The 21,366-nt window shown below is 36.0% G+C and overlaps 1 protein-coding gene across 2 annotated transcripts in view; it reads left to right on the top strand.

The window, feature by feature from the left end:
* Positions 1-21,366, top strand: part of NUP133 (nucleoporin 133) — a 33,135-nt gene that overhangs the window by 8,590 nt on the left and 3,179 nt on the right. For both annotated transcript variants that reach the window (XM_032683583.1, XM_032683584.1), the window contains exons 10-24: positions 591-738; positions 1,393-1,550; positions 2,690-2,781; positions 5,097-5,260; positions 6,665-6,759; positions 6,882-7,106; positions 8,066-8,188; positions 9,148-9,247; positions 10,233-10,475; positions 11,700-11,833; positions 13,420-13,578; positions 14,182-14,317; positions 16,124-16,242; positions 17,693-17,773; positions 19,049-19,113. In XM_032683583.1, coding sequence (XP_032539474.1) covers positions 591-738; positions 1,393-1,550; positions 2,690-2,781; positions 5,097-5,260; positions 6,665-6,759; positions 6,882-7,106; positions 8,066-8,188; positions 9,148-9,247; positions 10,233-10,475; positions 11,700-11,833; positions 13,420-13,578; positions 14,182-14,317; positions 16,124-16,242; positions 17,693-17,773; positions 19,049-19,113 — 2,042 coding nt within the window. The remainder of the gene's footprint in view (positions 1-590; positions 739-1,392; positions 1,551-2,689; positions 2,782-5,096; positions 5,261-6,664; positions 6,760-6,881; positions 7,107-8,065; positions 8,189-9,147; positions 9,248-10,232; positions 10,476-11,699; positions 11,834-13,419; positions 13,579-14,181; positions 14,318-16,123; positions 16,243-17,692; positions 17,774-19,048; positions 19,114-21,366) is intronic.

Genomic DNA, 21,366 nt, shown 5'->3' with positions numbered 1-21,366 from the left:
TTTTGTCCTGTCTGTGAAAGTTTCTACAGACTAATTTTGTGGTATGCTCTTGCAATCCATTTAGAACAGATCTCAGACTCTGTTGAGACTCTTGTCGCAGGACAAGGAATTAAGAGACCTGTGTTTTGGTCTGTGCTAGGCAGCTGGCTTGCTGAGAGGGGAGGGCATGTTGCTTGTCTGTAGAGTACATTGGTTGTACTGTGTCTTCTGGAAGCATAAACTTGGGCATTACCTTTCTTTGGTAAACGTCTTCCACTCTTCCCCCTCTCCCAGCTGCTTGTAATGGCATCTTAGAACTCTTTAAGATGGAAGGAGAATGTGAAAACTGTAGAATAATTGATCTGTTTACTTATCTCTCTGTGTGAAATTAGCAAGAATATACTATATGGAAGGAAAAACCCCTCAGGATCTAAAGTTTTAGGGGAAAAAAAGGTGATTTTGTTAGGGGGTTTAAGTTGTAAGTTGCATCGATATCTCATTGTTAAAAATTAAAACAGATTCAGGCAACTTGCATCAGCATTTAAAATTTTAGATGTTTGTTTTAAGGTATTGATTATATATGTGATATTGTTCATATTTAACACTTTCAGTCAGAAGATGAAGTGTTGTGCTGTCTGGTAGTCCCAGATTACTTCAGCCATGCTGCTTACCTTTATAAGGAAGACGAAGTGTTTGCCTGTTCCACTGGAACTGGAAGAATTTCTTTACCACAGGAGAAAATCGTATTTGGCATACAAGGTAACTTGCTAGGAAGGGGGATCACGTTTTTTAATACCTTCCAACTGAATATTTTTCCAGTATTTATATTTCTCATAGAGCAATATCGTATTTATGGTCCTTTATTAAGTGTTTCAAGTTGGGAATTTCCCTTGAATGTATGGAGAAAGTGCTGATGTGACATCCAGTATTGTTACTCTACGTGTTTCAAATGAAAATGAAGGTAGATCCCCATTCTTGGTATATTAAAGGATGAGAAGGTTGTTTATGGGACTTTTACTTCCCACCCTCCCCAATATTCGCTGTGAGAGGTTTATTTTTTTTCCTTGAAGTTAACTTTGTGTAGAGGCTCAGCCTAAAATTCATACTAGGTGTCTGTATCAGATGTCTCTAAGTGTGTCATCCTTGACCTTCAAAGGTGTTTTCAAGTAGGACGGGCACATCAGTCCCTACATAGAATTTGAAATTATTTTTTTTTTTTTTTTTAACATTTGCAGTATCTGGAAGTCATATTCAGTAGCAAATAGTTCCACAATTACTGTGTCAGGTGCAATTGTCAGTTACTGTTCGTTGATGACAAAAGTTAATAATTGCATATGAAACTGTTACATGTTTTTTCTTAATTAAAGTGTTGTTTATATACTTGCTTTTCTTTTTCAACTCTTCTCATCTTAGGAGATAGCATTTTAGGAGCAGGTTCTTGTAATAGCCTCCCCATCTTCTTTGCCAAAAAAAGTGGACTTCTCACTATCTTATCTAGAGAAAACATTTCTGTGCTTCCTGAAGACCTTGAAGATGCCCTGTCCTCTTCTATTGCTGGACCGAGAAGTGAGGTAATGGTTATTTACTTGACTGATTGAAAGCAGCCTAAAAATAAAATGTTTTTCTGTCACCTTTTAATTTTCACTGTGGAAATCCTGACTTGTTTGAGTTTCAAAGGTTTTTTTTAAAATAGAAACTCAAACACTTGTAATGAAGGCAGTTTCGAAACCCAAGAATTTTTACATCATCTGCCAGCTTGGGTAACTTTTTGTTTTCCTTTGTTTTGAAGTTGAAACTTCTGTGAAATTTATATTTTTTTCACATAGGTGTATTACTGTCTCTGTCACTAGGCCTGAGAGAACACTAATGCAGAGGCTCAGCCGACGTTCTCCCTTCTTGATCAGGATGGTTTCTTCAGTCTTTTGTGTCTGTTTCTTTGTGTATATGAGAGACTTTTTTCTTATCATGCTTGGGAGGCTAAACTGAGAAAGGCTACATAGTGGCTAAATATTGTTTATTCCTTGTTTTATATATATATTAACATAATCTTATTGAAAAGTTATGACAGTGTTTTTGTTGGTGTTTTGTGCAATATGCATTTATTAAGCTCTTGCTTACAACAAATTAAAATGTATGTGGAATTTGTTGCCAAGTTGTCCCTGGAGTGGGAGGGGAAAACAGAGAAATTGTTACAGTACAAATTAGAGAATATTTGTATGGGGTAATAGCGAGCTTTAATCCTTATTCCAATGAAATCACATTTAAAATCATACTAGTTATTATTAACTAGCATTTTAATGGAAGACTTTTGTGTGATTGCTCAGATGGAACTGTATTTCTTTTAATGAACTAATCTCTAGTTAGGTTTGTCTGCACTTAGACTGTTATTGTGGATGACAGTACCTTTTAAATTCTGTCAAAAATGGTGGGTTTGAATGTCAAAATAATTATAAAAAATCTGACTGGTGGAATACACTGGTGAAAGTTTCTTTGCAATTGATGAGAATGTTGGTCAAACCTCTGTGTGATTTTCATTGTAATGTATCTTGGAGGCTTATATTTGACTTAAACACAATTGCTTCCAGATGAAAGCAGTTTCATTTATTTATTTATTTGAATCTGTGTTGTTACTACTTAGAAAAATTGTTTTCATTTCATAATGAAAATTAATATTTGTCTTTCAGCTGAAGTTTTTACTTTGTGTTTTCAGAGTCCTGCATTTGGCAGTACCAGTAGGCTAGAAGTTATAGCTCAAGAAGATAAGACTAAATTACTGAAAGCTGCTTTTCTACAGTACTGCAGGTAGAAATTGCACTTGACCTTTGAGATTTATTTTTTTTTTACTATTTTTGAAGGTGCTCTGATGCTTTAGTAGGTTGTCTTGGTAAAGAAAATCTTGTGCTATTTTAATTATAGCTGTTTTAATGACAAACATCATCATTAGGAAAATGTTAAATGCATCTTATGGTCTAGTGAAGAAATTATATGTGCTAGAAAGGAACAGACTTCTCTAATTGCAATGACTTTTCACTTATTCTGTGTAAATTCTATTGGTACATTAGTGCCAGTGAAACAACTTTCAACTTTGCATTTTGAGTTCTTTATTCTTTAGTAAGTGGTGTTTTCTTGTTAAAAAAACTTTCCTTTTCATCCTCATTTTTTATTCGTGTAGCTGTTTTCAGTAATACTTTTGAAGTTGCTTATTTACTTATTTATGGGGCCATGAAGATTAAGCATGGCAGACTTTGTGCAGGATGATATCTTCTTTAGATTGAATGATATGAGGAGTGGAAGGAAATACACCGTTTGTCAAACTATCCTGATTAAAACAATTGGACTGTGGGGAGGCATGCAATGCCTCTGAAAGGTTTGATGCTGGGGTGAGTCATGTGAACAGAGGAGGAAAAGGAGAGAGAAGAAGATAAAGAGATTTGTAAACTTAGGTTAATTATATTTAGAGGGAATTTTTTCAATATATGTTTATTAAAAAAGCCAAAACAAACAACCCACAAACCCTCTTAGGACTAATCTCCTTAAAGAGTCTTAAAACTTGGAAAGAACAGATTTAAGATAGCAGAGGGTAGGAGTGCTTTTGAAATAAAGGTAATGTGAAGTAAGAGATAATGAAGGGGATTAGGCACACAGAACAAAGGATACCAATGCAAGATCTGAAAGCAGGCACAGAATTTAGATGATATCTATGTGTATTGAGAAGTGTCATTAAAAGAGCTGCTGAAGATGGCTGTAGGTGACTGGAGTAGCTAAGGCCTGAGAGCTTTTCAAACATAAAGGTTGATGTCATTGAGGATGTGAACAAGGGGGTTGGAAACAGAAGAAATTGGGAGGTAGTAAGGAAAACAGTGTGACACAGTATGAAAGTTTAACGTTATTTTGATTAAAGTCTGGATTAGAATTATAAAACTAGAAGAAAATAATAATTTTATGTGTTTAGTATTTATTCTGATTTTTTTCCAAAAAAACGAGTATGGTAAAATGGGTGGAGCAATCTCCCACAGAACAGATGTAGCAATGGCCTGTCCAGGTGGCCAGTGAGTTGATGCAGAGCAAATAATGGAAGGTTGTGCAGTCAGTGGAAACGTAAAGTCCACCAGCTGTGTGGTGAGCACAGGCAGCTTTACAGACCTAGTGATCTTTATAGGGGACGGGAAGTTCTGTGGAAAGAGCGAGTTGACCTTTTTGATGGCACATCTTGGTTTGAAGGGGGTAATAAAGTACCATATAATTTCCTTAGAAACACATGTCCTGCACGGTAGTAAAGAAGAGACTTTCTTCTTTGGTAGAAGATTCAGTATATTCCAGTTTTTAATAGTATTCTTTGCTTTAGTTTACCTTTGTGTGATTTCTGGATGCACTGCTGTTTTTTGGTTTTTTTTTATTTCAAGACACCTTGGTCGTGTAAGTGTTATAACTGAAAGTTTCCTGAAAAATATAAGTATTGCCAATACTGGAATCACAATATCCCTTCTCAGTCAGAACACTTCAATTTGTTAGTCACAAAATCAAATCTGTGGGGTTTTTTGGGTATATTGCATACTTCTTACATTGAATTCTTCAGTACAACTTCAGATCTAGGAGGTTTAAGATTTGGACGCTTCTTGCTCTTTTACTTATTGACGTGAATAAAACAGGATTATTTGAAATTGCAGAAAATAAAAATAACGCATTATATTTGCTGAAGCATTTTTACAAGCTTCACTCTATTGCCATTAGTGGGAGGGATTATGTGTCCTCTTGAGAGAATTTTAAAGCAAGCAGTAGAAATTTCATGACTTCGCTACCAGACACATCCAGACTTAGCTCTGTATGGTGAGTCTTTTCTCTTAAATAGTAATAATGGGAACAGTAGAATAAAATGTGACTTGAAACACTTCCTGGCTTGTGCTTTTTTTGTTTTATAGGTCATGTAGTCTACTTGCTTTAAAAGAGTTGGAATACCTTTTATCTATAGACTCAGAATGAGTGCAAAAAATGTTTGATGTTTATAATCTAAAGGACTTCACAAAAAGCCTATTAGAAAATCCTAACTGAGGGGCTCTTTCTCCTATAATCCTGTCTAATTATTTTATTTCACATACTTTGTGTTTCATTTATTTCAGGAAAGATATAGTCAATGCACAAAGCATGGTAGTTGAGGTCTTTCCAAGTAATGCAGATCTGGAATCTGATACTGAACTGGACAGGGCAGTGACTCAGATCAGTGTGGACTTAATGGATGACTACCCTGCCTCTGATCCAAGATGGGCTGAATCTGTACCTGAAGGTAACTGCAATGTGTTGTTCTGGAGGTTTTCCTTTTTCTTTTTTTTTTTTTTTTCTGAAATAACATCTCCAATGTTGCAGATAAAATTATAATTTAGACTTTGCAAAAAAGGCATGGGTGTCCTTTGCCCTCTGCCACCATTAGGTACATTTCCAGAAAGGCTTAAAGATGCATCTTATGAGACTACCAGATAAACTTGCAGTTTAGTGTGGTTAGTTCTTGACTTCATATAGTAAACACGAACAGCAAGGAGAACGTATTTCTGAGAAGGGTACTTTGTGCAGAGAACAGGTGGTCTCACTTTAGTGTTTCCGTGCTTCCTTGTATGGTTTTAAATTATTTTCAAAAAAATAGATGTGTTAAGAGGAAGAGCTTATTTGTTCATTCTTAGCCTTTTGTCAGTGTGACTGCACAGCTTCTGCTCGGCATGGATCCTGGGTAGAGTGAGCTCGTATTGCTCTGGGACAGTGGTATTTATGTCTGCCTGAAAGAGGACTAGAGAAATTAATTTAGGAGTATTTGTTGTACATAAAGATTTAAAAGGATTAAAGCAGACATGCTTTTATCAAGAAACTTGTTTGTTCATGCTTCCTTCTCTCTTACAAATAGTGTTCCTTTGAAAGTGGCCCCAGCACCTCTGGGCAGTAGTTGCCATTTACAGAGCAGAGGCTTATTTTGAAAATTCATGTAAATAGTTACAGTTGGATGATGCTTCCTGCTGTTGTTTCTGCGTTGCAGCCAGTTAGAATTTGTCAGGCATCATATCCTTGGTATTTTCTGAATCAACTTTATTTTAAATTTGGCAGCCTATCTGTGTTTATTCCTGGCTAAAGCCAGAAGTGAAAATTGATGGCTTCTTGGAAACAGTCTTGCTAATTTTACTCATAGTGATAGTTCTTCCAAGTTTTTTATTTTGATATTCCAAGCACACTTAGAATATACAAAAATTCTGGATGCAAGGTCAATTAGATCTGAATGCCTATTAACACTTTAGTTTCTAGTAGCTGTGGTCTAGGGCATAGTAAATTTAGCAATAGCTACTCTACAATGAAGATAAAAATTTGAATCTGAATCTTACTAAAACTAGAGTAAGCTGATGAGGTTCTATTTTGGCAACATAATTAATTGAGTACTTAAGAATAGTACTGATCTAAAGATACTTTATTTCTTCTAAAAGCTTTACTTCAGCTATATGTAAATACGTATAGATGTATATATAGATAGAGTTGAAAAAACCCATTGCAAATACCTTGGTAAGCAGTCTGTAAATGTGTGTGCTTATACTTAAAAGTACCAGTGTGGTAACGCTGTAAAAATTTATAGAAATGACTTTACCTCAGAGGCAAAAAACATAGTTACCCAGAAATTAAGATACCGAGTGCTCTAAGATTTTTCTCTTTTTAGAAGCAGCTGGTTTCAGCAACACGTCTCTCATTCTCCTTCATCAGCTAGAGGATAAGACAAAAGCACATTCCTTTTTCATTGAGTTTCTTCATCAGGTAATTTCTACTGTTCTTTTGGTATCAGCACACAGAGATTATTTCTTTGTCTTAAAGTAGTTCGTCTAGAACGCTGTTTGAGTGCATGTGGTGTTTTGTTGTTTGGTTTTTTTTAATGAAAGGTTGGTGTATTTGAACGTCTGGGCAGTTTTCCAGTGCGAGGGATGCCGATGGCAACTCGACTTCTGCTCTGTGAGCACGCAGAGAAACTGGCAGCAGCTATTGTTCTCAAGAATCACCACTCCAGGCTGCCTGATCTAGTGAATGCTGCTATACTGATCGCATTAAACAAAAGGGAGTGTGATGTTCCACCGAGTCTTACCCCTGCTGATGTGTTCTTTAGAGAGGTAAGAAACCTGTCATTTCTGAATTATTGTATAGCACTGCATGTAGTGAATGCAGCTTGAAACTTTTCTCTGTAAAAATAAATTCAGTTTTACACAATTACCCTTTAAATTGGAATGGTGTGGTAGTACTTCCCTTACTTTAGTGCATGTACTTTATTTTGTCTGCAGCTGAAACATAAATTCTGACAAATTTCATATAGCAGAAGTAAAGTTGTTTTAATTTCCAACTACCCAACATGGATAAGTAAGGAAAAAGACAAGTGAAATTCTCTGACACATAAGGAGATGTATGCCAAGTTATAATTTTTAAGGAGTGGACTGAAGAGTATGAAGCTTTCCAGATAGAGCTGCTTTCATGAGCTGTCCTTTGATGGAATTGTATCAATTTAGTCTCTCTTAATTTTTGTCCTCTCTAACATTAGTCAAGCTAAGCTAGCTCTCAGTTTATGCTGTGTTCCAGTTGAGCGCTCTGTCTTTATATCTTTCTTCCTTCTTGAGAAGAACTATGCACAAAACATTTATTCTTAGGAAGTTTTTTCCTGTTGAGGACAGTAGTTGCTAATGGAGAAAAATAAATATGAAAGAAAATAGAAATAATAGTTTAATGCTATCAATTATACTTTATCTAACAGAGATTCTGCTGCCAAATATTTCAGAAGATGATGGAGGGATATGTTTAATGAAAGTCTATGGATTTACCTTCAAAAAATAAGGATTTTTTTTTCCTTCCAAATTTAAGTCCAGAAGGAAGGCATTTTTTGTAGTCTTAAGTATTGTATGAAACATAAGCTGGTGATTTCATTATCCATTAGACTAGTTATACTTTATAATATTTTTGGCTGTTTATGTGGTTTCTACTAATATGTTTGTTTTTCAATACAGCTCTTAACTTGGCTTTCAGATATCAGCAGATAATGGACATGTTTGTGTTCAGTGCAACTTTTCCTTCTGTCTTTAAGGTGTCCCAGATAGATTCCATCTTTGAATGCTTATTAGAAGAGGAGGAGCAAATCCTGAAAGACATGCCTATGGAATCAATTGAGTGGGCTCAGATAGTTGTAAATGTGAACAACATCATTAAGGTATAGAACTGCATTAACCAATATGCTTGTGGGAGGGGAAGATAAACACTGAGTAACACAGAACAAGCTGAATGCAGCCCATCTAAGTTACTGACATGAGAACAAAATTGAATGCACTTTTTACATATCCAATTATATTAGGAAGGAAAAGATAGCCTTGTGCAGAATTAGCAGCATTCATTTTCCTCCTGAGCCACGGTTAAAGAGAATTTGAGAAGTTGCATCTTTATTGGAAGTTGTGAAATCATGAATATGTAGCAAAAAGTGAAGATCCTGTGCTTGAGCACTGAGGTTTCTTGCATAGGTGAGGAAGTACAGAAAGTACTCGCCTTGAACGCTGTGTGCAGTTTTGGGCACCGCAGTGTAAGAAAGTTACTAAGCTCTTAGAGAGCGTGCAAAGGAGGGCAACAAAGATGCTGAAGGACATTGAGGGGAAGCCATGTGAGGAGCAGCTGAGGTCAATTGGTCTGTTCAGCCTGAGGAAGAGGAGACTGAAGGGAGACCTCATTGCAGTTGCAACTTCCTCGTGAGGGGAAGAGGAGGCGCAGGCACTGATCTCTTCTCTGTGGGGACCAGTGGCAGGACCCAAGGGAATGGCCTGAAAATGTGTCAAGGAAGATTTAGGTTGTATGTTAGAAAAAGGTTCTTCACCCAGAGGGTGGTTGGGCATTGGAACAGGCTTCTCAGGGAAGTGGTCACAGCACCAAGCCTGACAGAGTTCCGGAAGTGTTTGGATGATACCTTCAGGCACATGGTGTGACTTGGGGATGGTCCTGGGCAGGGCCAGGAGCTGGACTCAATGATCCTTATGGGTCCCTTCCAACTCAGAATATTCTGTGATTCTGTAGAAAGAATGGGGATATTAAAAGAACATCTCAGAATTATAAAAGACAACACCTTTTATGGTCCATGTATATGGAGGTAGACTTTAAAATACTTACATCCTTGCCTTTAAATAGGACATGCTACAAGCTGCCTGTCAGTATCGTCAGTCTAAAGCCTCTTCATATAAAACAGGAGAGCTTCCAGAAAGAGAACCTGAATATATTCCATGGACAGGTGAGAAATTATTATTACAATTTTTTTAATTATCAAAAAAGCTAACCAAAAAGCTGTTTTCGTAAGTTTCAGAACACATGAATTTCAGTCTGAATTTTAAACTTCCTGTTAAAAGCTGCTACAGGATTGTCAGTAAGGATAAGAGAAGCTAAAGTTTTAATTTAGGGAATGAAATGGAATGAATCAATGAACACTTATTTTGTCCAGTATTGATGATAACTTTTTAAAACTTGCATTAGAAATTTGACTACAAAACTACAAGTTTGGGAAACAAAACTGATTTTGTAATTTTTATAATTATTTTTTTATGCATTGGTTCTGATTGGCAGATCTGTGGGATACATAACATTAAAATAAATCATAAAATATGATCTGTAACTGTTTTAAAAGGACTGATGGTTCTCCATTTCCCTAAGTGTGTTTTGTTTTGATAGTTGAATAACAGGAAAACTGTCAGAACAAGTGTTTGCAGAAGAAAGCATTTTCCAGTTGGTGCTTAAGCTTCCTTGTGGCCTATACGTCTAAAACACACTTGTTTAGTGCTTCCAGGATAAAAATCTTCTGAATAGCAGGACCCATGCAACTATTCTGGTCTTATGTTGTGATGACTACACCGAAGTATTTAAATCCGGTTGAAAAAAGTTGCCTTTTCCTTCTGTGTGTTCTCATACTTTGCTTAGAGTTCATGCAATTGATTCTTTTCTTCTGGAAAAAGAGCTGGTATTGATACTTGGCAGCATATATCTGTGTAGTTCAGAGGTGTTTTTTTTTGTTTACCACATCTTGGCCAAATTTAGTATGTAAAGGTAGACGGGAGTAGGTGTTTTTTGGGGTATTGCTTTGATTTTTAAAATTTAAACATTTATTAGCTTTTTTCCTTCTATTTTTTTTTTATTCTAAATACTAATGTTTTTCTTACACTTCAGGATAGATTGCTGTGGTGGTGGGGTTATTGTTTTAATGTTCACCGTGTTGTTTTCCCAAGCATCCAGTGGCGTTCGTGCAGCAGTAACGCGGCAGCACGGGGTCATCCTGAAGGTGGTGTATCCCCAGGTGGACAGTAACCTCCGCAGCGTTGTGGCTGAGCAGCTGGTGGCACTACTGGATTGTTTCCTGGATGGCTACATTTCTCAACTCAAGTCTGTGGATCGCCTGGCTGATCAGGAGCGATACAGCAGTCTGGAAATGGAATATGTCCAGAAAAGATCGGAGCTCTTGTCTCCTCTCCGTGAGTGCTGTCTGTTTTCTTTAATGCGAGGATTAAATGGCCCATTCAGTGAGGAAATGACCCAAGTCTGATAGAGTAAATGGCCTCTGTGTCTGAATTCTATTTGTTCTACGCATTTGCTTTCAGAGTATAAATGACTGTTTTTATGATTTAATGAGATATCGACAAAATAAAAACAGATTACAGGATTGCATCCAGGACTGCATCCACTGCAGTATAAGAGGTATATGCCTCTTATTAGACCTGTTGCTGCTTTGAATTTTTTTCTTCTGCTAACTTGCTGTATTTTTCTGACAGGATTTTATCATGCGTTGCTTGGATGAAAATAGTCTATAAATGGATTTTGAAATGTTTATATTGTTGCAAGCTGAGATAAACTTATATGCCTGAAAGCTTGTTTAGCGTTTTTCAGGGAAAAGTTACTTTTGGAACCTTGATTATTTAATAATCATACCCATTGTTTAATATGTTGAATGTTATGAAGTCTTTATTGAATAAGTGACAGAAAAGCTCCCTTTTTAAGTAGAATTAACTTGGAGTAAATACATTTTAATTTTTATAGACTAAAACATTATATGAGTATACGAATCTAATAATCGTTCTTGAGCATTCTTAGAAAAGTTTAAATTCTTATTCTCCATTTTACTGACATTCATGGGCTCTGTTAGCTTATAATACATTTTGATCATTATGTTAAATCTAAGGCTTATATTTCCTTGCAAACAAAATTGAGTATTCTTCTAACATATTTAACTGAACCAAAAGGAAGGATTCTAAGTAGTATCCTTTTTAATACAAGCCCGGTAGTCTTTATTTGTTTTGTTCTTTATCAAAAGACTTTACCTGCTGTTTCTTCACTTCATGTAATTAAGTGGCTGTTATTACAGATATTAAGTCATGGGTGGGATCCCCTCTCCCAGTACAAAGAGATGATGCTAACTTTCAGAGAAAATGGAATATATATATTCTGGCCATTTAGTATTCCTTTTGTTCCTCTTGTATTGTGGGACAGAGGTGGTAGGTATTGAGCTTGCATGTGCACAGGAGATGAATGCAGTAGGGGAATGTTTCTTTGGGAATGTGTAGGTATCTCCTCAATGTGAACACTTGAAACCTGTTTTTGTTTTTCTGGTTTCTGCCCTGGGTCATTCTCTTACAGACAAAGATGAGCGTGTCTGGTATAACTTCTTTTTCTTGGTTACTTTCTTTTTCTTGGTTACTTAGTTTCCCTGGGACAGTACCAGCTGGCAGCTGCTTTAGCAGAGAAGTACTGTGACTTTGATATCCTGGTGCAGATGTGCGAGCAGACAGACAACCAGGCCAGATTACAACGTTACATGACTCAGTTTGCAGATCAGGTAAGTCTTTTTTTTTTCTGTTTCCTTTAGATAGTGTTTTATAGTAAGTTTGCACCTGAAAAGTTGCAAAATTTATTGTTTGTTTTTTGGGGGGGGGGGGGTTCTGTGGTTTTTTTTAAGCATATGTATTTACATATACATATAGGTGTAATGTGGAAAATTGAAGTCAATGTTCACTATAAAATATTCAATGGAGTATTTTACCCTGAGACTGCAAAGCAAGTCAGCAGAAATATGGGTACCAGCTGCATGGGTAGTGGCTTTTGTGGGACCTTTTCAGTGCCTCAAACACATTATCTCTTAACATTTTTCAGCATTTTGTGACTTCTCAGAGATGCTGTTGTCAGTGTATTGTAGTTTTATTTAACTAATGCAACATAAATTTAAGGATAATTTCCAGAAAAGAAGATTGTTTAATGTATAAATAGAAAAGTAGTTAATGTATAAATATAATGTATAAAAAGCAGTCAAGAGTAGGAAGGTAGGGTGTTGTTTTAAGGTTTCTTTCATTGTCTTGCTATGTACTTGTTGGACAGCTTTTCCAATGTCTATTAAAATCTAGTGTAAAATCTTACAAGTGTGCTGAAATATGGCAAAGCTTAAGGAAAAGGCAGCAGGGATTGCTTGAAGTGAGTGAGACTGGTACAAAAGGTTCTTAATTTGAGAATTGGTGAGATCGATTTGTTTAGATTTCCACAACAACTGTTGTCTACATGTTTTCTGAAAAAGACAGTACAGAAAGGTTGTTTTAGTAAGAAAATACAAAAGTAGCAGTAATGGACAGAAGTTATAGCAAACTTCTTCAACAGTGAGGCTTAAATATTTAGACTGACTGCCAAAGGGGATAAATTATCTTTTTTTTTTCCCTTTTCACATGCTTTATTTTAAAGGGGAGATTTCAGACTTCCTGAAAAAAGATTAGTGTGGTTAATGGATAGACTATCAGACTGAAGGCCTCTTCAAACTTAATTTTTTAAATGTAGCATTATTCTAAAATTATCCTGAAAAGACTAAATTAAATCTCAAACATAAATCCTGATTAGTTATTTCACATTGAAGTTTTTGAAGATAAAAGTTTTTTAAAACTTTTTAAAAAAAAAAAAAAAGTTTTTTAACAATGCCTGAGGGAGTAAGATTGTAGGTTCACTTGGAGATAGGATGGAATGTTTCAAAAACAGTGACAGTGGACGTAAATGTATTTATGAAAGGAAATAATAAGCATGGAGTTTTCAGGGGGGCAAAGGAACAAGTATAAAGATGAAACTAGAACTGTGATTGATGTGATACCTGTTTCCGTTCTTGTGTGTTAATGTGAGGAATTTACATTTGGTATTTCCTTTGCATCCATTGAAGGATTCTGTGTTTATCAGCATCTATTGCAGAGTAGCTTATGAATTCTTTAAACACTAGTTCTATCAGGGCTCTTATGTTTTTTCATCACCACTGTATTTTCTGTTGTGTCTGGTTTTATCAAGCAGGTTGTTACTACTTTCTGTCAATTGTATTTTATAAAGCATTTTGTCTTGGTAGACAAGGAAGATATTGAAATGTAACTCAAAAAGTGTTCATATTCCTTTTATTTTCAGAATTTTTCAGATTTCCTGTTTCGCTGGTATCTAGAAAAAGGAAAACGAGGGAAGCTGTTATCTCAGCCTATTGCTCAGCATGGACAGCTGGCCAGTTTCTTGCAAGCTCATGAACATCTGAGCTGGTTACACGAAATCAATAGTCAGGATTTGCAAAAGGTAGGGTTTCTTGAATACAAGCAAACTGAAATGTCACGTGTCAAACAGGTCAAATACATATTCACGTAGGCAAGTTATCTAGTTATGACTCTTCATCATCAAAAGGCAGCTTATCTACATGAGTCCGGGGAGAGATGACAAATTCTTACCTATCTATTTGTTTACTGCAACACTTATACATATAATTCTGTTTTTTCACATTCCCAAATTAGCAGATAAATCAATCTGCATGCAAAAGTGTTCTGTCAGAGAGTATTTGCCTGGCTTTTATTGCAAAGCCTTAAATTAGATCCTTAAATTAGATCCCAGAGATACAATAGATGAAGTTGCAATTTATCCTTTGATCATAAGGTAGTTTTCCTTGATCAGTACTGAAAGGACTTTTTTTCAGTACTATTGGAGGGGAGAGACCTATGTCTCTTCCTGAAGAGTATAATGCAGCTTTATTGTGCAAATGGTACAACTTTTAAAAATAAAGGTTATAGTATATATATAGTTATAATAATAAATACCTGTGAGACTGCTGTTCAGATAAAATCCTTGTCTGTTAACCTTCTGATCTTAATTTATAAAACTGATTTCCAGCATCTTTATTAATTTTAGGCTCACAGAACATTGCAGACTTTAGCAAATATGGAGACAAGATATTTTGCAAAGAAGAAAACACTTCTTGGCTTGAGCAAATTAGCTGCGTTAGCATCTGACTTTTCGGAAGACATACTGCAAGAGAAAATAGAAGGTGAGAAATAAAAAGGATGAAGTAAAGAACAGACTTAAGTTATTGAATTAGAATCACATTAATTTTTCAGATTTTTAATTTATTACGTTGAGGGCTCTAACAATGTGATAAGGGTAAATGGGCTGATGATTTTGCTCATTTTGGGAAGCACAAGGAAGACAGCATGAGGCAGTAACTTCAGTATTCACTGTCATCTATGAGTTAGGACTACAAGAATGGGAAATTTGTACCTTTTCACTTTTTCTGATAACGTAAAATATTGGCATCAATAGCAACCTACATAGTACTTTGAGAAATTAGACAGTTCTGAAGTGACTGAAACTTGTAAACCGTTCACGCTGAATATATTTTCATGGATCTCCATTTTATATTTCAGATGCAAGGTAAATTTAATTTCTGTTTATTGAATGGCATTCAACTTCTAATTCTTCTCAAGTCCTGAGGCTCTTAGACTGTACAAGGATATATAGTAACTGTGTTGTATTGCAATAATGAACCTGCAAAGACATACAGTTGTGATCAAGAAGTGCTTTCTCAGCATCTTGATCTCTGTATCTAGAAAAGTTACCATGACAGTACTTCATGGTGCTGTAACTGAACAGATGTAAATGGGAAAATTAGGAATACCTATTCTGCTTCAAAATGCAACAGTTTCACTGCTCTGCTATTCCTATCCCTTTGGAAAATAGCTTGTGCAGGATATGTGCTGTGAATTTGTGAAAAAGCACCTCTGCCCTACTAGTTAAAGGATTCTGGCCACCAGGGGGGAGCTTTGGAATATGACTTGAGGTTACTGCTCAAGCTTACTTCTGTTTAACTGTGTATTTATCTATCTGTGTTATGTACAGTTCTTAAATCCTGTTTAAAAAGCCTTGTAATAACTGTGTTAACTAAGTAGGCTCTACAAATTATTTTTAGCTCATAATAGTAATAATAATGTATTATCTGCCCTTTAAGTTATAACATTAGATGAAATCTTGAAGTTTAAATTTATTTATTCATCACTTTGAAAATGCCTCTGCAGATGTGAAGAATCTCATCTTTAAATAGGAAAACTGTAGAAAAATGAGAAAATCAAAGCTTTATTTCAATAGGCTAGTGGACTCAAGATTTGTTCTGGACTTTACTCTGCTGCACGTTTCTGTGTGGTACATGATACAGTTTTTAAAAATTAAGGTCTTTGTGTATCAGTTTCCTATTTATAATGTAAGAATAATTATTTCTGCCACATTTTGCTTATTCCTTTTAACAGATAAAATGCTCCTTAGAGTTATTTTCCGCTTTCTGCTGTGCAGTGGAATTGAGTGGGAAGGGCGAGGTTCATATAGTGTGGCTGATGCTATTCCATTTTGATTGTCTCAGCCTAATAAGTTTCTGGCCCTGAAGCAGATCATGCTGGCAAATATAAAACAAATCAAAAATTGAACAATTCATGAGATGGAACAAGTCCATGTCACATGTCTTCAGCCAAAGGGTAGTTCTTAATTGCAACCAACTTACTTTCCTGCATAGTGCAACAGCTTCCATCCAATCCTATGTATTCCTTTCATAGTTTTGGGAAAAAAAGTTATCCATCTTCACTACACTGGGAACATGAGTGGAAAGTAAAAACTAGTTCACCAGGATGGCGGTATTGAAGTGGAAGTGTTTCTCTGCTTCGGGAATGTAGCTGAGTGTCCAAACAGAATGCTTCATAACAAACACTTGTAGACTTGAATAATATTGTGAGTTGACAGTTACTATTATGCCGCAGAATTTATTATTACATCTCAATAACATGAAACATTCATTTCCTTAAATGACAAGAAATAGCAGAGCAGGAGCGCTTTTTGTTACATCAGGAGACACTTCCCGAACAATTACTGGCAGAGAAACAACTGAACCTCAATGATATGCCAGTGTTGTCTGCATCTCAGCTCATTGATGTAAGTATCTAATGTTTACTTCATTACACAGGTAAAGTTCCAGTATGTTTTCTGCCTCTGTTGATAAAATATCCCTCATATGACTTGCTAAGCACCTAAAGATCCAATGTATGAATTATTTCAACTTTGCTTAGTTTCTGCCAGCACCAAACTTCAGAATTCTGGTTTTTAGGTCAAATTTCTTTTTGTTGAATGTGTACTTTAAAGTACTGCTACAAGAAAAAGCAAATCAAATCAGTGCCGGAAGTTAATTTATTGGTCTAAGCCAGGTTTTAGAGGTGAGACAATTTCTACCTTCATTTACATTTTCAATAGGGAAGAACCTGGAAGGCAGAACGAACAAAGAACTCTATGTTAGTGGAGAAGGATGCTGCAAAATAGAAAAAGGAAGGACTAGATGCAGGAAGAGGCTTTTGGTCACCTGTTTCAAAGAGGCACCTGAAGTCTTTCTACTTCTGTTTTCTTTTACAAAAACTTAACCCATAATGAAACAACATGAACTGCTCCAGTGCTGGGATCACTAATAATGCTGACGTCTTTTCCATACCCCTTTCTGGTGATAGTCTGGAACCAGTAACCTTACTGTTTCTGCCTTGTTGGCCACGTACTTTTAGCATCCAGTGATGCACACAAAAAGTATTCCATGAATAAAAGCAATACATTAAAAGAAAATCGGATCCTGTCTGCATGTCAGTTTTGCAACTCCTAATTTTTCTGTAATCCTGTGGAAAATCCAAAGCATGCTTGTTTACATTCTCCTCATTTTCTTAGAACAGTGCTTACAGCAGATCATGGAGTCATTACCTCTGTCTTTAAATGAGGCTATCTGTGGAACTGGGGAAGAGTACGTAGTGTCACTCATGACTTGGCAATTGCTGACACCATGACAGTTTTCTTTCTGAATTCCCTCTGTTGTTAAACCAATGTTCATACTTGCTGCTTGCAACTCAAGAATGAAATTTGCAAAGTGTGAATTAAAAGAGTGTTAGTGTTAATTTTCCTTTGAAGTACTAATTTAGAATCAGAGTTTGTGAAATACTGATAGCAAACCTGTTGTTTTTAAAAGGAGAAAGGCAGCAAATGTGCATAAGTACTGCTTTGAGCTTGATTACCAAAATAATTCTGAGAGCTTATTTGTGGAGCTGAGCTCTGGCTACAATAGTCCAGGAATGTTACAGCCTTAAATGGCATTTAAATTTGAAACCTAGCAGCCTTATATCCAATATCGTTTTTCCACAGACCATTGTCATGTAGGTGGAATGCTGCTCTAAAACCTTAAATATATTCCTTGGTATAAAAATACTTGCAGTTGAATCAAGACATATTTTCATGAGAGGGTCATGTAAATGGAAAATACATGGTGGTCTTCCCACAGTGAGTTGTCTGTGATACCGGTTACATTAGTTTGTAGGCTAAAAATAGTTCTCCGTGTTAATCTCTCATATCATAGATGTACATATGTGATGAGAACAGAAGAGCCAATGAATATGACTTCAAGAAAGCACTTGATCTGCTGGAATATATTGATGAGGTAAGAAAACTTTTTGAGGGATTTCTAATCTAGAGACTTATTTATTATTATTTAAGTTAGGATGGTGCATCTGTAGTTAAATAACATGCTAGCTTAGTGTACGGTAATTAAAACAACCCCTGATGTATTTTCTCAGTTTGTTTTTAAGTCACTGGAGACTTAATGCCAAATGTGGTTTAGATAATTTAAGAAAAATGACAGTCTTCATCTTCACTTCCCATTTATAGTCTATAGTTTCTTTCTTAGGGCCTTGCTTCCCTACGGGCTGTCTCCAAATGGGACAAAGATTGTCTGTTTTTAGTGGTTTAGTTCTTGCGTCTTCCCTCTTGGCAATTTCACTGATTGTCATGAGGTAATATGGGATAGTCACCAGCTTTTTAGCATGTAAATAACAATGAACCACAGATTCACTGCCTGCTTTTTTCCCCAACTATTTTTTTTGCATCTAAGTAAGATAAGTGTCACTCTAAACCCATGAGTTTTCAAAATTATTTTTTTTACAGATATTTAAGTTTGTAACAGTTTCTGTAGAACCATTCAGCACAAATTGGAGATGGTGGTTTAGAGTCTAAAAACCAGCTGTTTTCCTGTTTTGCCTGCTTTTACCTTACAAAAGTGTAGCGTAAAGTTGAGACCCATCCTCTGGCTTCCAGACTTTAAAATTCCGGTGTTCATGGTTTCCCTTATCTCTTATGGGGGGAATTTATAGTAGATGTGATGCTTCAGGACATCAAGAGCTGGAAAAAACCATATAGTTGTTTTTCTGACATTATATTTTAAAAGGGGCTTGACACCAATTACCTCTAAGTTTCTGTGCAGTGAAGGGAATGCCTTTCCAGATCAAGTGTATATCTTTGAAGTCATTTACTGTTATATTCATAAAACCTATATCCTGATGTGGACCTAATGCACGCTAGTTAGCTTGGCCGTGCTGGAAAAAGAGCCATGACTTCAGTTGCCATTTAGCACATGGTAAAATAAAACTTGTCTGGAATACAATATTTTACAAACTGATATTTTAAAATTGAGTTAGTTGATCTTCAGCAGTCAAGTGTGATATGGAAAGTCTGATCTGTGATTTCAGATAGAAACAAACAGTGTTTGATGTTTCAACAGTCTGATCAGATCATCTTTTTAGCATGTGTTAAAACTATGTTCGGTGATTGAAGGATCTAAGTCATTGGTGTAATCTGTGTGACAAAGCAATTATTTCTTTTGTAAAAAACCTTAAAATTTTAATTTGCCTGGTTTTTTTTCTCCCTATATGAATTGAAGGAAGAGGAAGTGGATGTAAATGATCTTAAACTTAAAATTCTCTGTAAGGCTCTCCAAAGAGATGGGTAAGTATGCATATAAGGTACTGGGAGTATTTGTGACGTAGCTTCTCCAGAATTACATTTGAGTGTACTATTCTCTAACTCACTAAAAAGATTGAATTTTGTAGTATAAGGTTAGTAAAGTATAATGTATCTTCTTATTTGTAAAATGAAACTCTAGCAAAAAAAATCTGTAGTACTTTGTTCATTTATCTCACTGGCAACCTACTATGCATTCTTGGCACCTGACACAAAAATGTAGCCATGCAGCTTTTATACTTGAACCCTTTCCTAAAGTAAAAGAAGTGACCTACACTGAAGTTTTTTTTTTTCATTTGAGGCATCTCAAATAAAAGCTCTCTAATAAGAGCAACATGTGCAGAGGTCGCTCCCTGCAAGCCTTTATTTCACTTGGTTTCGGCCAAGTGACAGAAGTTCATGATCAATTGACAAGGTCATGATCTTTTAGAGTTAAAGCTGCATTCATGGCTGGAAGAGATGAAGCCTAAATACTGCTTAGAAGAGCCACACTTAAGGACATTCAAAACCAAATACAGGCTGAAACCAATTGGTCTCGAGAATCTTCTCCTCAAACAGTAGCACTGTTTTCTACCAGGTTAAATAACTCAGATGGCATTTCTTCCCTCTTCTTTTTAAGTTTCAGAAGTCTTCAGCTTTTCTAGCTCCTACCTGTGTTCCAAGAGGGACTCAAGAAAGAAAGGATGAGGAGAGAATACATTCCAAATGCACTGTGCCATTTGTGATTAAAACTGAAATAAGCAGCATTTGGATTCACACTTGTGCACAGGATAGATTCCAAAGGATGGTAGTTTCTAGAAAATAAGTTCCTAGTTGCATGACTAAGTTATTGCCACATACAACACAAATAATATGCAGAAACAGGTTCACAATATTCCAAGTATCCCCTTCCTATTATTTTAGAGATAGAGGAATCCAGAACTCCTGCATGGCACCAGTCCAGTTACTGGTTTATGACCTATCTTCCTGGGCCAAGAACAGGATTTTGAATGTAATAGTTTTACTGTTCAAACATACATAATGCTGACAAGATTTTGGCACTCTGGTAGCTAACCGGAGGCAATTTGAGATGACTGAACAGTGTTTAGAAAACTTGATGTCCCAGTTGAGTTTCCAGTCTAGCGAGGCTCACAAAGGCTTTACAAAGAGGTTGATTGCTGTTTCAAAAGAGGTAGTGTTAACTTTCATCTATGTGCAAAAGTAAGCGTTCACCATGTTACATTATCTACTTTTAAGGATGGCATCTGTTTTCTAGGATAAGGGTTACAGGTGGTGGTGAGGTTCTCAGGTAGGATGGAGAGCCTTGCTGGGTGTGCTCCTGATGTTCTGATAGAGTCCTCACTATCCTCCTCTGTGCCTAAGAGGAGAAAATCCCCATACCCCTTTCCCTCCCTCCTTTCCTCACATTTTTCCCGGTAGAATTAAGGATGAAATCCTAGACATTTAAGAGTTGAAGTGACATCCAGGATAAAACCGTGGTTTCAGTGAAGTACGGAGGATTTGTCAGTAATAGCTTCTGGGAGCCAGGTCCAGATCTGGTGCAAGCACGTTCACACTGGCCCATGATAGTTTAGGGATTGATATGAGAACTGGTTTTGTCTGGCAGCTTAACATTTGGGACAGGAAACTTTAACACCTGAAAGGTTAGAACCACAACAAAACAAGTTAGGTTGGTGTTGACTTGAAACTGCTACATATAAAGCTCTGTAAGAATGAGAAATTGTCATTTAAAATAGTCTTTCTCTTAGAAAAATCTGTTTGGGGTTTTTTTGTATCACAGATGAGACTGACTCTCATGAGTTTTAACATTTAACACAAAGGAGACAAACTTCATTTTGTGTCTGTGTGTGCTGTTACAGGCCTGCAACTTAGATTTTACAATGGATTTTTTCTCTTTTCTCAGTGTTTGCTTTTTGTTTTGGTTTGAGTAAATTGCTTCTTTTCCTTTATTCTACAAAAAAAAAATATACTTTCATAATCTCAAACATAAAATATAATTACTGAGAACAGGTACTTCTTATCATGATGGATAATAGTTTTATTTTATCAAAGAAATAATGTTGTTTTGGGGGGTTTTAATGGTTTAGAGGAGGGGAGACATTTCTATTGTTCTCCTGACTAGACGACATTGTAATTTCATTGCAATTTTACTCTTGGAATAAAAAGTTATTAACAAAGATAGAAAAGCCTCTTGCTTTGAGCTATAACCAAGTGCCTTCCATGAGGACATGTATTAGT

This window comes from Chiroxiphia lanceolata, chromosome 3, assembly GCF_009829145.1.
Source record: "Chiroxiphia lanceolata isolate bChiLan1 chromosome 3, bChiLan1.pri, whole genome shotgun sequence".
In the NCBI taxonomy this organism is placed as follows: Eukaryota; Metazoa; Chordata; class Aves; order Passeriformes; family Pipridae; genus Chiroxiphia; species Chiroxiphia lanceolata.
Note: the sequence above shows the minus strand (reverse complement) of the source record. Positions and strands in the feature narration are given on the sequence as shown.